The sequence below is a fragment of the Podarcis gaigeae genome, assembly GCF_964106915.1.
Source record: "Podarcis gaigeae genome assembly, chromosome: 1".
Taxonomy (NCBI): Eukaryota; Metazoa; Chordata; class Lepidosauria; order Squamata; family Lacertidae; genus Podarcis; species Podarcis gaigeae.
In genome coordinates, this window is record NC_139678.1 from 79234289 (window position 1) to 79251537 (window position 17249).

The following is a 17249-nucleotide window of genomic DNA, read 5'->3' on the forward strand; positions in this document are numbered from 1 at the left end:
CTGCTCTATGGCTCATGCTTGGAGGCCATGAGCATTGCAGAAAATATAGATAAGTTATATTTTAACTCCCACTTTAAAGAAGCAAACAGAGCCACAGGGAGGCACCAGAACCTGAGAAATAAGAATTGGAAACATATACTTGCTTCACCCAGAGTACTCTCAGTGTAAAGAGAAATGAAAAGAGAGGGGGAAGTTAGAGACTGGAGAAGGAAAAAAGCACAAACCCTTCCCTAAATTGAGCATTTGCAGGGGAGCATTCTAGCAGGATAGAGACTTCGGTTTACAGTTATTGCTGTTTCTTTATCTGTGCTAAATGAACAATAGCATGCTTGTGACTCACAATATTCCTTGCAGTTGCACATCAGGATATTTAGTTATTTTATTAGGTTTTTCACCCACCCTTCACCTCACCGTCCCAGGGCAGGTTACAACAATTAGAAAAACTAGTGACATGACACATGTGTGTGTATTTTTAAAGAACTGGACCCATCGTTTTTTGTAAGTCTGGTATAATGCAAAACTTGTACCTCATATAAATATTTAAATACATAAATAGGATGCACACACAGGTAAACAAATAACTGCAAGCATGCTTGCAATAGACCTTAGGTTTCCAGAACTTAGGGAGTGCGAGGAATGGAGGGGAGGGGACAACAGCACACAGTGCAAAGACCAGTGGCGTAGCGTGGGTTGTCAGCACCCGGGGCAAGGCAAGTAATTTGCACCCCCTAACCCGTGGATTTGCACCCCCTAACCCATGGATTTGCGCCCCCTCACCCCCAGATGTCGTGCCCGGTGCGGCCGGCCCCCCCTGCACCCCCCACGCTACGCCACTGGCAAAGACATCCCATCAAGCACCTCCCACTCTTGGGAGACAGGAAGCACTACAATAGAGTTCATTTGAAGGTGGTCCTGTGGACAGATGTGCACCATAAGCCACATGAAAAAATCAGAGTTGTGCAACTCACTTGTGCAATTAACGCTCTGCTGTGCACACAACCTATGCCTCAAGACATAAGAAAGGGGCTTTTTGATTTTACTTACAACGTAAAGAATCCTAAGCAGCTTTGTTAAACAGTCCTTTTAGACACAGCATTCAAGGAACTACCTACTCCCCTCCCCAGCTAATAAGAAGTTACAACAGCCAAAATATTTCAAAGCAGCTTTAACGGTGCCTGGAAAATGCCATTAGGTGTAAGGATACTGCTTCCTTCTGGCAGTGAGTGGATCAAAGCCACCATATGTCCGCTATTTTTTTGTTTACTCCTATCTCTAAGACAAAATGGGAACAGCACATTAACATTTTTAATAAGACTGTTGCTGTACATGAGCAACAGGCTGCCAGTCTTGAGCTCTGTAAGTGCGATCTTTGGCTTCTTGTTTCTTAGTCAGATTAAAAATCTGACTCTTTCCAAAATAAGGCATTAGGAGAGGAATTAATATCAAGAGAGGTTTTAAAGTAACATCCAGTGGAGTGGTCCTGTCATTGCTAAATTATTTGGTTCAAAAAAACCCAATTGGCTGTATTCCATCAGGGTAGAATCTGAGCACAGCGATCCCAGTTTTCAAGAAAGGCGACACACAAATTATATACCAATCAGTCTTATAGATAGCATTAAAAATTACATGTAAAATACCTCCTGTTTTGAGTATGAAGAATGGCCGATGTTGCACAATGTAATTGCTGAATAACAAGCTGACTTTAAAGCTGGCTAGTTAATGCTTGACAACCATTCTGTGCTTGCTCATTTAATTCCTGTGTTAAGAGAAAAAAATAAGCTCTTTGCAGTTTTTGTTGATTTTAAAACTGCCTTTGATTACATCAGTAGAAATACATTCTTGGAGAACCTCAGACACCAGCATTGCTTGCCATGTGTTAATTTGGTAAGAGCATTACCCTTAAAAACGAAGCTAAATTATCTCATAAGTGGACTGTGTCCAACTATATTCCTATATTTAGGGTGGTTTCCAGATTGTTCATCCTGATTGGTTTGCAAGGAGGTTATACAACAGGAGTGGGCAACCTCTGGCCCACAAGCCAGTCTTAATTCTGGCAAAGCAAACCCCTTCAGCCGGCAAGATTATACTCTCTACTCTCCACTCACCAGTTGATGAGCAGGGGGGTTGATAGTGCTCTGTTTGGCTGTACATACCTGCTGCCCTGCTGGAAACAGGCACACACGGTGAAAGAGCTCTGTATAGTCCATCTCTGGTGGTTCGCAGCTCCCCTGAAATTCCATAAAACTAAAAGCTGAATGACAGCTGAATAGTACCTCGAAATATTGGCATGCCTATTGCCGATTCTAAAATGGGTTCAAATTAACTATGCAGTTGCTCTTTGCATTTGAGATCTTGGGGTTCAGGGTGTGTGTGTGTGTGTCTGCTTCTTATCCAACTTGATTGGGTTCAGAACACCATCAAATATGCTAACAGCATTTCTCCAATAAAAAATGGGCCATTTTAGCTCTAAAAATAAAAGTGAATGCTAGCTTGCTTTAATTATTGGAATTAACTCCTGCAATTCTTTTGAATCAATATAACCAAAAGGTTGTTGTAATTAATAGTCAAGGGATAGTTTATTCAACTCTGATGCTTGGTAACAATTTTTTTCCCCCCGTTGAATATTTTTCCAGCAGGAATTGTACGGTTGCAAAACTTGATTTAAAGAATAGAGTTTGTGACCTCTTTATTCAGAAATACCTACATTTTGTTTCCAGCTCTAAAATCACACCATGGCGGTTAAGTTTAAATATAAACATATTGAATTGTATCTGATGGATCTATCAAATTTCACCAGCATAAGACTTTCCCTGTGCTCACAATGCAGTGTATGCAACTTCCTGTCATGGGAGATGCAAAAATATTTCTTTTGCTTCCCAAATCTGCTTATGTGGAGAACGTTCTGTGAAAGATATAACCCATTACTTACTGGATGCTCAGTTTCTGAGAAAGCTTGTAATTTTTTCATCAGTTTCTGGGGGAATGTTGCCATTGATCAGGCTTTCAAATAATTTATTTTTTACTGGCAAGTTCAAAAAAGGGTATTATCAACACATTGACCAGCTTTTCCTTAGCTGTGGCCAAATGCTGTTAAAAGTTTGTGGATGCTTTGCAATAGGACTGCAGGCTGAATGTTTTTGGTGGCTGTTAATTTCCTGCCAATGTTTTTTGTTTAATGTTTTCATTTTTGAATTCCTGCTGTTTTATTTACAGTGTTGGTCCTGTGTAGCTGTACATTTTGACTTGATATGGCCCAATGGTCAATAAAAATAATTCTCTATTTAATTTGTATATCTACCCACCTTGCTGTTCCCCAGAGAAGCACACTATCAGATCATTTAGGCTGAAGTAGCAACAAGGAAGTAGAATGGATTACGTAGAAATATTGTGGTTTCTTTTGCTTGAAAAGGCTGTAAAGGATTGCTGGAGGTCCCTGTCAGCTATGCCCCTTTACCTCAAGGGTGCAGGCAGCTCCCAGTATCTGTCTCAAATTCTTGTAACCTCTATAGGTCACTTTCTCCTCTAGGGCTATGGCTTATTGCAGGCTTCCATAACTCGGGCCTCCAGATATTTTTTGGCCTACAACTCCCATGATCCCTAGCTAGCAGGACCAGTGGTCAGGGATGATGGGAATTGTAGTCTCAAAACATCTGGAGGGCCAAGTTTGAGGAAACCTGGCTTACTGCATGCAGCTGTAGCTTGCAGCTATGGTTTACTGTGATGTACAGACTGGGCTACTAAGGTGAGATGAAGTTAGGAAATAGCAAGCTTGGGAAAACTATCTGTGCAAGGCATTGAAGCATTGCAGTCTGTTTCTGAGTTTTCGCTGGATACCAGCCACATGTTCTCTTGCCTTTTATCCATGAGGACAAAGCCAAAAGCCTTACTTTAAAAGAAGGGGGGGAAAGAATTCACTCAATTTAAAATTGCACTGAAATCCTAGGTTAATGGAAAGGCGAAATCTGTTGCTTTATCTGGTCACGAAAGCCTTCCATCAGAAGTAATGCCACTTAATACCTCTTAGATTTTGCAGTGCGTTTCATCTCGAAGATGAAACAAAGCTGAATGGGAAAACTGTTGGTGGAGCTGTAGATCCCTCTGTTGTAGCGAATATTTATCTCCCTCTGTTCAATCCTTTGGGAGCCAGACAGGGTTCCTGTGCTTCATAGACGAGGAGCGCCTGTGAGAACGCTGCCCTCAAGGCAGGGCTGCTGGGACTTGCCTACAGATATATCGCACAAAGGTTTGTGTATAACTGATGAGCATGTGACAAGATGCTGCCTCTTTGCTGCTTCTAGGCGCCTTCATCTGATTTTTGGAAGGAACTGTGCCTCGCCCTGCCACGAAAAGTGTCCTATCAAGGCCTCAGGGGAGACCCCCAGACCAGTTTCCAGGAAGACAAGGACCCTATGCTGATCCTCAACAGCAATTACTTGGATTTCCGGGGGGATTCGCACCCTGAAGGAGACTCTGGTAACAGCACTGTTTAATCTTCACTCTGTCACCATAGCATGCCAACAGGAGACACACAGTTGCTTTTGATCCTGCTCTGATGTTTTTTGTTTTTTTGAGTGTTAGTCCACAGTTAGCCAGAAAGATTCTTAAGTGAGGCTCACAATTAAGTTTGAAAGAAAAAACCCCATTAAAAAATCACTTGATAGAAGAACACTGCAATTGCTAAAATTAGCAAAAGTGTAGCCCAGCAGCTTTATTAATCAGTCAGCCAGGTGCCTTTCTACACACTGCCATGAGCTAACTGTGTGCTTCCTGCCTGTATTATTACAGCTATTTTAGTATGGTATGCCAAAACCCTATGTACACTTACTTTAACGTAAGTTCCATTGAACTCAAGGGAGCTTCCTTTAGAGTGAATATGTGTAGGATCAGGTCTCACTTTTGATTACAAAAGCTAAGGCTAGTCAGATGGTGATCGCCCCCCTCCCCCGAATTAAAGATGCTTTGGAATATGTGATCAAATTGTATTCTCATCTTAGTTTCACCTCTAGGAAATAGGTTTCTTCTTTATTTCAGAATTATCAAAACCTGTTCAGCCAGAGGTGACAGTGGAGACCAATGGAAGTGAAGCCTCTGCACCCACTTTCAGATTCCTTAAAATTTATTTTCTCCACTTTAAGCCTGTGTAGTGTAGTCAGGTCACAAGCAGTAGTATTTATTTAAGGCCTTTATATACCATCTGACTTGGCAGAATGTGTCTACTTTGGTTGATCACCAGGCTTGGTCACCGTTGTATGCTGTGTCTGTGGCTTCCAAATGGCATAACAGGTCTTCCTCTTTCTTTCTTTCTTTCTTTCTTTCTTTCTTTCTTTCTTTCCTTCCTTCCTTCCTTCCTTCCTTCCTTCCTTCCTTCCTTCCTTCCTTTCAATGGCCATTCCAGAGTTACACCTAATTAGCTGATCCTTCATCAGTCAAACAACCATTGCCTCAATCCAAATGAAATTATCTTCCCTGTCATACAGCAGTCCACACATACATACTGTGGCACATTTTGTAGCAGAAGAATGAATTCATCTGTTTTTCCCATTCACTTCTAGCATTGGATAGGGAGCAGGGCAACATGTTTTCATAGAGAACATGTTATTTTGGCTATGAATCCATTTGTGTTTGTAGAGGAAGAAAGGAAATAATGGTGTCATTATTGCTACATGCTTCCTTAGAGTAGCAATACCAAGGAGTGGAAATTTACGTAATTTACCACCTCCATCTATCATTTTTGTACAGACATACCCAAGAGTTCATAAAAGAAATGGGTTTTATATCCACCAAAGGGCAGTTTTCCATTCTCTGAGCCTGAGACTACAGAGAGTTTGATGGTTTAGTCCTGACATCCTTTTTCCTAGGCCTGTGGGACTATGGCTGTACAATGGATCAATGAGTAGGAAGCGCACCTGAGGCATCGGTTCCAGAGGTTGTGAAGAACAAGTTCTGGCCCTAGGGATTTGTTAACACAGGCTGAGCACTTGCAAAGCAATACATTTTAATTTTAGTAACAGGAGCAAAATAAGTTCAGTGGTCATAAAAGATTTACGAGCGACTGGCAAGAGCAAGCCCAGCTCGCTTGTACACGGTGATTTTATTGTCAAGAGAAGAACAGAGAAAATAATGGGTTTGGCTGGGCTTTTCTTTTAGTTGAGACAGCAGCGTTGGGCTTATTTTGCTGAGGGTGTTGCGTTCACTGTCAATAATAGGCCTTGTTTCTTGTGTGGCGCGGCTGTGCACCTTGTTGGAAGCTTTCCTCATTAGTCTAGTTGCTCCATACAACAGCATGCCAGGATGCTTGAGGCTCCTCATTCTCTCGCTTGCAAAGGGAATAGTTGCTTGGAAGACATTTCATTCTCACTAGGAGCGCCTGATTTTTACACACACACACACACACACACACACACACACACACCCTCTGTCCTGCTTGAGAGAAAGTGATGCACATTAAATGTATTTCACGAGGCTTACAAAGGTGTTACCGGTTTCTCTTCCCAGCTCCCCTCCTGAGGTCTTTGAAATGCTGCCTGTTAGTGCTAAGGGGAAGAGCAGCTCCTCTCAGACCCTGGGGATTGGCGAAAGGTGGGACTGAAGCCTCCTCCAGATTCCCTAGGTGTTGAAATATTCAAGCCCCTTACTCTTGTCTGACATGTCAAGGCATGCTCTAAAATAAAACATTTAAATTAAGTTTAAAACTGCCAACTGACTCCCAAGCTGCATGAGATGCAGGAGGTCTATAATTAGATCTCCTGACATTTCTGCTTTTAGTTAAAAGTAGCCAGAGGCTCCAGCTTTGATTAGAGCAGTGACCCTGAGCCTCAGACCTGAGGAAAAAATTTTTGAACTCTTTTCACTGTGCCATTACCCCAATCTGTACTGTCTCCTAGTTATAGATCTCCTGCATCTCACGCAACTTGATACTTAAATTGGTTTAATAGTTCTTCCTTCTCTCCGGCTAGCCTTAGCAACTAGTTCTTTGAGGAAGGATAGCAATCTCACTGAAGTACTATTCGCAGAAATGTTGGTGGGAAGCAATGATACTTAAGCTGGTGTTTAAATGAGCTTGAACTGTATATATGTCCTCCTTGTGAATACAGTGGTACCTCAGGTTAAGTACTTAATTCGTTCTGGAGGTCTGTTCTTAACCTGAAACTGTTCTTAACCTGAAGCACCACTTTAGCTAATGGGGCCTCCTGCTGCTGCCACACCGCCGGAGCACGATTTCTGTTCTCATCCTGAAGCAAAGTTCTTAACCCGAGGTAATATTTCTGGGTTAGCGGAGTCTGTAACCTGAAGCGTCTGTAACCTGAGGTACCACTGTACTAGCAGAAAGTATAGTGACACTGATCATTTTAAAGCACTTCAACTTGTCTCATTCTGCCTTGCCATCCCTTCCTCTCTGATAACTGCTACCTTCTCCTTCCCATCCTACAGGTGCCAGGGGGTCCATTTTCAAAGGCGCACCACCTCCTCCCATGAGTGGCCCTGATGGTCCTCCACTTGGTGCTTTGGAAGAAATACAGCTTGGGGAAAACCAAAGGAGTGAGATTGACATCTCTGATTTGGGATCTCGGAACTATGGAGCAAGGACAGATTTCTACTGCCTGGTGACAGAGGATGATATCTAAGAGATGCTGGAATTTTCCTTGGTGAAACTGATTATCACGATGTGCCTTGACAATGACAATCGGCTTGGGTAGTTTCTTTGATCCATAACAACCAAATTGAGTGCTGTAGGGCTCTGTCCTGGGCCCCACACTCTTCATAATATTAATCAATTACTTAGCAGAAGGGGTGGAGGGGAATCCTTAGCACATCTATGGAGGACATGGAAATGGGAGGGATCATTAACACCTCAGAAGACAGGAATAAAATTCAACATGATCTCAGTGGGTTGGAAACTAGGCTGATTAACACATGAAGTTCAACGGAGACCAATGCAAAATTCAAATGCACAGGTTTGGGTGGTGGGAATACCTAGGTTGGCATGGCAATAGTATACGTGAGAAGGATTTTAGCATTGTGTTTGATCACAAGCTGACTATGTATGAGTCAGTGGTGTTAGTTGACTGCAAAAACAGACTAATAAGATTTTTTTGCAGCATTAATAGAACCATGGTTTCCAAGTCACCAGAAGTGGAACTGTGGCAGTGGACCCAGTTACCTAGAGGGCAGGTGGTTTCCTGCTCTGGAAGTCTACACAAAGAGGCTGGACCTGAATTGATATAGTCCACAATATAGGTATCTAACCTGAGTTCATGTGGGCCCCCACCTAACTTTGTCGCATCCCGCAACACCTCAGCACTTTGGTGGCAGCAGCAAGAAGAAACAAAATCAAAATTGACAGTGTTTGAACGCGACCAGCTGCATACCTGTGCATGCAGTGTGTGTGTGCGCGCACGCATGTGCATACATGCAGGAGTTAAGGTTAGTCAAGAGTAAATGCAGCCTTTGGGCCCAAAATGTTAGCCACTCCTTGTCTACAGTATCCCTTCCAACTCTTTGGTTTTATATCACTTCAGCACAGTAATTGTTGGGGGGGGGGAGTTCTGTTAATCCTGAAATGTGCAGGACTTTGTTAGTGCCTTATATTTTGATTATCTTTAGTTTGTATAACTACTCAGGATCAAGGGAAGTTGTTAGGAACGAATGACCCTATTGTATGTTCTTGGGTGAAGATCTTGCACTAGGTCACTATGCTGAGACCCCAACAACGTCTGTCAGACTCCTTTGTTTTTGCTAACATCTCTGGATAGCCCTTGCTATTTCAGAAATGGGCACTGATGACTGGCCAACATTAAGGTAATAGAACAAAGGAAAATAACAGCAATTTGGCCTGGCACTGCTGAGACCCTGTTGTGGCTGGAAACGTATCAGTCAAAAGCAGTGTAATGGAGGCAATGCCTTGGACAAAACAGATTAGACATTTGGTTTCCGAATGAAAATCACATTGACAGCTGCAGCCCTTGGGTAAGTAGCACTTTCTAAGAGCTTTACAGCCTGATCCTAGCCACATTTACTTGGAAAACTTGCCTTAAGTTAGTTACAGTAGTTTGTGAGTACAGCCTTAGCAATACATTGTTGCCACTAAGTGCAGATCAATGCCTAGGATGGAAAGAGAAGGGCTATAATGTTGATGGAACATCTGCCTGAACTTCAGGAAAAGCATAGCTTTTCGGGGAGGGAGGATTTGAAAAGTAATGACACTGAAAGTTCAGAATGAAAAGGTCAAGTTTTACTTACGTTCCAGCTAACAAAATTGTCACAGCAAGTCTTAGAAAAGGTTGGCACATGGTCCTTTGTCCTCTGCTTCTTTGTTTTCTTCTGGCAAGGCTCTGAGTAAGTAGCCCACCAAAAGGCCTAATTGCAATAATGGCACCTCAAAAAGTGTTTCTTAGGCTGTGTTTAGCTACTAATGTTGTTTGCTGCCTAAACAGTTCACTGGGCAGGTGTTCTTGCTTTAAAAATATTGTATGCACACCAGAAAGTGGCTAAATAAATAAATATTTTAAGCTAGTTGTTTTGTGGCATAAGTAGTCACTGGGCTGCCAACTTCAGCCTCTAGAAAGCCGATGTCTTCATGTTAACTGGCATCTAAAGGGTTAAGCCTTGACTTGGGGAAAAACTGGAGCTTCTGCATATCATGGTTGAGTTGTGTCAGGACTAAATGGGCACTACTAACTTGGTCCAGCAGCTAAAAACAATGAAAATGGAATTGACATTCTCATGGTCTTTATACGCACTAAAATTTCTTCCCAACCATGAACACTAGCACTGTCTAGTCCATTGGTGCTTAATCTTGAGGCCAAACTGGAAATATCACTTTATCTGGATACAATTCCTCTGAATATGCTAATGACTTTTGCCCCTCGCTTTCCTCCAGCCACAAAGAGGTCTAGTTTAGTGAATGTCTGCATGGGGACTCCTCTTGCTTCCAGTTTAGCTCTTTAGGTCACAGTGAAAGTGGTAGTTGTGTCCTGAGAAAAGAAATACAATGCACCGTAAGGCTACTGATAACACTTTATGTTTGCACTGTTTACACAGATGAGCAGGACTGCCCCACATAGGTTGAAGGCTCATAAGCATATCTACTGAAGGCATTAGATATATTTATGAATGTGTTTCATCACGGAAGAAAGGCATATGCACTAGTCATCTTTAATAATGGGGATAGTAACTAGGAGACAGGAGGCAGCCTTATTCCTTTCAAAATCATTAGCTAGCAGGAGAGGAAACCTCTTCAGTTACACTCTAATCAGCATACTTCTGAAATACTGCTTTCATTTTTAAGGGCTTTTCTGAGGTTAGTTTTTTAAAGGTTTTTTCATTTTGCTATATTTGTGCTAGTCCCAATTTAGTACCAGAAGCATGATATTTTGTTTGCATGCAAAAAATAAAATAAAATGGTATTTTTGAGGCCTGGGGCTTTTGGTGTACGTTGCCTAATAATAATAATGCATTAGATAACTTAATGCTGTTAAAAGCATTAGTTACCAATGTGAAAGCTGGCAAAGAGGCAGCACTATTTCATAGTGTTTTTATAGTTATAAGTTGACAACAAAGCAAGTGTCAAAAGAATTTGAAGAGCATTTTAAAAATCTAAAACTTAAATACATAAGAAGCAGGAAACCAGCCAATGAGGCAGTTGTATCTGTAGACAACCATGGAGTGGTTAAGATTGCTAAAGAGGGGGAGAGAGAAATTGCAGAAAAGTATAATTCTTTGCATTGAACTAAACTACTTTTTTAGTTCATGCGCGTAAGGTATGAGGGCTAAAATTAACAATCCCTCATATACAGTTGAAATGCACCCAAGATTCATTAAATAATAAAAATATGCAATCTATCACTGTAACTGGGCTAAATAAAGGATAGCTAGTCTGTGTGTGTTTGTTTTTTTGTAGGGAAGCCCTTTTAAAAGATATCTTCCAGTAAAATCATGAAAAGGATGTTAAAGAGAGAATTGTTACAGCTACTGAAGACAAGCCTTTTTGAGGAATAGTCAACATGGTTTCTGAATGCAAAAAAGTCCTGTATCATAAGTCTTTTGTAGTTGTTTGAGCATGCCAGCTGCCATTTTCTATGTGGATACAGGGCATTTTCAGTTTTTCAAGGTGTTACATATTCTCTCCATGATAGATATTCATTACAGTTGTGCCTTCCCTCAAAGAATCCTGGGAATTGTATTTTGGTGATGGTGTTGAGGATTCTGTTCTAGAGCCTTTCCCCAGTTCATGGAATCACAGTTCCCAGAGTTCTCCGGAGACAGAATGGTAAGCCCGAGTGGTAAACTCAAAGTATACATGCCACTGACACATGTAGACTATAGCATAACAAGAAAAAGTAACAGCAATAAATGGTCAAAGCCTTTATTTAGCAACATCAATGAGTCTGCTCAGAATTAGAGAGCATGCACTGAGCATGCTCAAAAGTGTGCAAAAGATTTCCAAATTCAGAGGAAGACAAGGTTCTTAATAGTTGTACAGGAAACAGAATTTTTGCAGGTGCAACATGTCATACAGGGGTGAGAAATGCTGTACTGGATGGAATTCCTTCCATACTGCACCACTGAGGCTGATCACCTGATGGGTCAGTAAGCTGTCTTGCCAGTTGTGGTATATTTCTCTCTAGCAGAAGCACTGAAGAAGACCTAGTCCTTTCACCCACATGTTCTTTGATGTAGCATTTAACATGCCTATCTTTCAGTGCTTCAGGTTCTCATAAAACAAACAGAAATATATAATATTGAAATATTTTTATTTCAGAAGTTAGAAAAGAGCCTAACGAACAAAGGTAGATATGCTCTTAAGAGCTCATTTAGTTCCTAAGAGATAATCCAAGGGTATTGTTATTACTTGCCATGTTCATTACAATTTAAACTTTAACCAGGTGTATTTTACCAGCAAATGGGCCAAAGGCTGTGGCCATCTTCACAAAATGACTTGTCTTCCCACTTTTCTCCTTGTGTTCATGGCTAAGGCTTTCAATCCTGCATCCAGGCTTCTCATTTGACAAACAAAATAGGGATGATTGTGCCTCTTTGTGGGGAGCAGAGGCAGGTCTTTGGCGAACAACATTAGTAGAAGCAGCAGACTGGCAAATTAGCAAGTTTTAATTACCTGCTTAACTTGCTGAGCCATGTGCATTTGTTGATACTTTTGGCTCCTCCCCTCTCCCAGACAGTTGTTAAGAGATAACAGCTCTACTTCCAGGCAGCCTATCTGATGCTTGAGTGTGCATGTTCCATTGAGATAGCTCTACAATAACATCCATCCTTACTTGGAAATTAGGGGAGCTGTTTCCTCAATTTTTATATACAGATGATCACCTCTGAAAATAGGAAGAGTGTCAGATGTTGGAGGAACTGGTGAGTGGTGCATCACTATGCACCATGCAAAGGTAGCTATTTTACTAAAACAAGATGCCAGCTGCTTAATTCACTTTCTTAAGGTGACTTCAGCTTTTCAGTTGCACAGTTGTGATTTCCAAGGAAGCATACATAATGCTGTCAAAGTTAATGAGTTGTTAAAAGCAGCAATTTTACAAGATAATAGCCTATCCACTATACTGAGTAAAAACAAAAGCATTCTATATACAGTATGTACAGAAAAAACCTATTCCCTCTTATTGCCCCTCGAGTCCATCTTGGCTTCCTGTTGTGGCTGAGCAGAGTCTGGTCTCATATCTATGCCGGGTAAAATTTTAACAATTACAGCAAGAACGTCAGAGAGAGGATGCTGGGGTAGTTATTTTCCTCCCAAATACTGAAATCAGCTGCCATTCCAACAGCAGCTTGTCTCTTAAAGTAAATGAACATGGCTAAATTTGGCTGAGTATTTTAATAGGGCTACTCTTGAGTAAAAATTAGTTGATACCACTCATAGTAGTTGCATGACTCACTTTGATAATGACAGCTATTGAGAGCTGCTGCTGATTTATGTGAAAGGTAGTGCAGTTAACAGCGCAACTACTCCAGTAAGAGAAACCTTCTCAATCAATGGCTAGGCAGTGAAAAAAGCCTGTCAGATCGGTGGACATAGCATGTAGTGGGACTAGTACCAGATCCTACAGCCTCCAGCTTCCCCATTGGCCTGAACAGGTACCAGATGACAGCCATAACCAATGTTTGTCTGCCATCACAGCCTCTGTAGTAACTTCCCCTTTAGTCAACATTCTGATAGGACATTCCAATAATCTGCCATTCGACTGCACGAAGGATGTACCCCTGAGTGAAAGCTACTGTGAATTAGTCGTTATGTAACTTCCTTCATGTAGAATACTGGCACACAAAAGACAGCTTAATTTTACTAAAACTTTAATCCGGTCATCTTGTGCCTTAACATATTCTATCCCAGCCAGTGTTGGCTCATTTGACAGGGTCCTAGCACTTTATAGGGTAAAACCAACAGCCTTGATCTAATCAAATACAGTTCAGTGAACCAGTACCTGGCACTTTATAGCCACCAAGGCATTCCTGCCAGCATAGAGCCAAAGTAACATTTTGCGCAAAGCTGGCCTGAGACCAGCCCAAGGACCTCTTTTCCCCCAGCCAGCACCCTTTTTGCATAATCCCACCCACCCCTTACTTCACCAGTGTTATCACCCAAACAGAAACAGTACACATATACAGTGTGTGTAGCTCCAGAAAATCCCATCTTCAGGATACCTGCTATTGACCATACAAACTAATTAAAATGAAAGAATCCGTCACCCGATTCCACCATAAAACTATATGCCAAAGCATTCTTGCCCTACTTTTTGGGCAGTGCTAACTTTAAACATTGCATTTATCCCTCAAAATTCCATTAACAGGTTCAATACCACCAGAAACAAGTGGTTTTCTGGTGTCATATATGTAGAGCTTATAGTTCTCATTAAAATTGATCCATGCCTCAAGAAAAGAAGATCTCCTAGATCTTTAAAAGTGAAAAGGAAGCCCATCATTTTAGGGGTTCAGAGAGGATGGTGGGGAGTGACCTATGAACAGCAGGACTTTTAGGAGGGAGAAGGAAGGCCCCTCAGCATTCTTCCCAAGACTGGAAGTCCCGCCATGACATGAGTGTTTGTGAATTTCAAATAATGACTGGGGGTCCAAGGGCATCCAGTACAAGATGTGAAGGAGAAGTAGAGTCCTGAGAATTGGCCTGGATGCTGACTCACGTCTTTACAGTTAAGATTTGTTTTTATGAAGATAAGATGGCCAGGAGAAGATGATGAGTTTCCAGCAGGCTTGAAAAATAAACACTAATGAATAATTAAAAAATAAGGCACACCAGCCAAATTGGCCTGAGATCTATAAAAAGGAGGGAAGCTGCAGAGGGTAAGCTTCATGCAGCGGCGGCACAGTCCATGATGGTGATTCACGTACAAATTTCATGAAGGGTTAGGGCTGGACAGTCCATTTCTGCATTCCCTTTTCTTTACAGGCCAACAAAGTCTTCTTTTCGATAGCCCTTCTGTAAAACACAGAAGAAAAATATCATAAGGGCACATCATTCCACCCACCCAGTGCCCTATTGATAGAAAACCCAAGATGGCACAGATTCTCAAAAGAACTGCCAATCTAGAATTCATATCTGTGATACTGCAGAAGAGAATGACCTGCAGCAGGGGGTGCCCCTTCCTCCCTCATAAGAGAAGTTTATTGTGCCTGATGTCTGAAATGGAAGCCCCCCACTATGAGAAATAAGGGTGATGTGTTATGTTCTAATAGTGTGCTAAAATGCTCAAACATTTAAAATAAGGGGGAGCCCTAAAAACAAGTGGCACTTGCCAAGCCCTTGGAGGACACACATTCCCGACACCTTAGATAAGTGCCATGATTCCTGGACTAAAACTATAGGTTATTGATCTATTTGGGGCAATATCCTCAGCTAAGGCCAAAATGGCAGCTGAACAAACAGCACATCTCTGTCACTTTCCTATTCAGTACTATAGGGCTAAACCCAAAGCACAGCCGGGTATAGGGTGGGCTCCCATACTGTTAATAGTGATTCAAAATAGGGGCGTAGAGCAGGTATATGTTTTCTTATGCCTCCATGACAAACTATACTATACTGAAATTCATTCTTCCAGAAAACTACTACTAATATAGGTGTGCTGGCCTTTGTAGCTGATCATATCTAGAAGATACCTATTCTCCCTCTTCTAGAATCAGAAATCTACTCATGCATATTGCAGCACAGGCACCCTATGAAGTCATTTCTCTTGTGATGTGGATGTCCAGGAGTGCAAGCTTTCACACTGCAGGACTTCAAGGGGCAACCATACTTCCCCCTCTAGACTGGGCAGGAAGTCAGTTCTTCCCCTGTAAGTTCACTACGTAATTGGGAGGAAGGAACATACCGTCTTATAGTCCCGATGAAGCTTGCTGTACTGCCACATGTTGGTCAGGAGGCTGGAAGCAGCTCTCGACGACTTCTCACTGTCTGAGCTGGAGAATAAAAACAGTCACAACACATTGCAAGTGCACTTTAAGACATAGACTCTCTTCCTTCATAAACTATTGGTGGATTTTATACTAGGTTACATCATGTCTATTAGTGAACCACTGAGAATTAAGGTAGCAACCCTTAGACACATAGTGAGGAATTCCACATAACGCTAAGTGGGGTATGGACACAAGGAACAAGGTCTGCTTGTGCAGTGGGATTTAGCTACTCTCCTTCCCCTTGTGCCCCCTAAACCTGTTCTGGGGGGCTCCCCCCATCTTCCAGAGCAAATTTAAGTGCATAGAGGAAGAGAGGGGGGACAACTCAGCTGAATTCCTCCCACGTACTTAGGACTAAGCCCTACTAAATTCGGTAATACATCCAATAGGCTTGGGCTATACTTCTGGAAGAAAATGGGTCTGTCTTAACAAATGGGCATGGGCTGTAGGAACAGACTCACAGCTTTGCAAATCCACAAACACTCCCCTTAATAGAAATTTAGACAGGAGGACGTACTGTTTAGCAGCAGGTGGACTAATTTCACACCCTTGCAATTGGTATAAAGCAGCCAGATGGCCTAAAATGTGACTGAATATGGAGTTCTGGGAATTCAACTGGTGGTTTCAGCATATGGAATTGGAGGAGGAATCCCCAGGTCTTCCCCACCTGTCCCTTTTCTTCTTGATGTAGAATAGCTTCCGCAGGCCATCAAAGTAGACAATGTCACGTGCAGCAACAGGGCTTTCCACAACCAAGTTGTTCAGCACAGCAATAATGTTGACAACCACGTCTGTTGGAGGCCACTTCTCTCCAGAGCTGCCTGGGAGCTTCTCGATCAAATGACTCACCACCTTGGTTGCTGCAAATCAAAAACAAAACTGATCAGTGATGTAGGTGACTATAGGTGAAGCCCCAAGGAATGGGACACGCACCAGAAACACTGTGTGCATGGAGTAGGCAAGGTCATTCTGCATGGAGGACAGTGCCTCCCAGCTTTCTTCCAGGTCCTGGGATGGTGACCTTTGCTATATTTTCCAATTGGAATGACACTCACACATCTCATCCTTATTGCGCGCATTCCGGGAGAGATTCCGAATCAGTCCCGTCAGTGAACGAAGTTGGTGATGGTCAGCTGTGCGGACTCTGTCCAGCACTGGGTTCAGGATCCTCTCTTGCTCCAAAGCCACTCTGCTGAGGACACCAGCCCACTACAATGAAACAGGAGTCAGCAAGAGGATGAGTTGTTAGCCAAGTCAATAAAGCATCTGAGCTCAAGTTGCAGATGTGGGGAGAGAGATTCCCACATTTCCTCTGCTTATTGCTGCAACGTTGTTTATCAAAAACCCTTGTGTTTAAGATGCCTCCATGGCAGGTTTCCACAGCAATTTAGTGCTACAGCACAGAAAGCATCAGGTTATTCTTCAGGGGTAAGGGGAAAAGAGAACGGGAAGCTTTCCTCCCAACTGTGAATTGGGGAGAGCCGGTTATGACAAATGACAGAACTGGCACTGATATTTGGCTATTCCTTCTCCTTAAAGTACACTTCCAAAACTATTTAAATATTTTCATTGGCCTACATTAGGGATTCTTAACCAAAGGTCCATGGATGGGCTTCAGGAAGTCTGTGAACCAAGTGCAAAAAAAACCCCACCCCTCCATTGCAACAAACGTTTGTGTGCATGTGTGTGTGTTTATGTGCATTTTTCTGGGAAGGAATTCTATAGCTTTCATCAAATCCTCAAAAGGGTCTGTGGGCCAAAACGGTTAAGAACTATTGACCTATATACCTACAAGAAGTATTGGGACACTGCAAACAGAGAAG

At 42.2% G+C, this 17249-nt stretch overlaps 2 protein-coding genes across 8 annotated transcripts in view; one reads left to right on the forward strand and one right to left on the reverse strand.

Annotated features, from left to right (window-relative positions):
• The window catches only part of SIGIRR (single Ig and TIR domain containing), a 39522-nt gene extending 30009 nt beyond the window's left edge, over positions 1 to 9513 (forward strand). For all 6 annotated transcript variants that reach the window (XM_083757073.1, XM_083757070.1, XM_083757071.1 and 3 more), the window contains 2 exons: positions 4299 to 4473; positions 7432 to 9513. In XM_083757073.1, the coding sequence (XP_083613199.1) occupies positions 4299 to 4473; positions 7432 to 7625 (369 nt within the window). In that variant the 3' untranslated portion in view covers positions 7626 to 9513. The remainder of the gene's footprint in view (positions 1 to 4298; positions 4474 to 7431) is intronic.
• Positions 9514 to 11351: 1838 nt separating this feature from the next.
• PKP3 (plakophilin 3) overlaps positions 11352 to 17249 on the reverse strand; it is a 65425-nt gene continuing 59527 nt past the window's right edge. For both annotated transcript variants that reach the window (XM_083756705.1, XM_083756706.1), the window contains 4 exons: positions 16482 to 16635; positions 16094 to 16286; positions 15342 to 15429; positions 11352 to 14452 (listed from right to left, as the gene is read on the reverse strand). In XM_083756705.1, the coding sequence (XP_083612831.1) occupies positions 14417 to 14452; positions 15342 to 15429; positions 16094 to 16286; positions 16482 to 16635 (471 nt within the window). In that variant the 3' untranslated portion in view covers positions 11352 to 14416. The remainder of the gene's footprint in view (positions 14453 to 15341; positions 15430 to 16093; positions 16287 to 16481; positions 16636 to 17249) is intronic.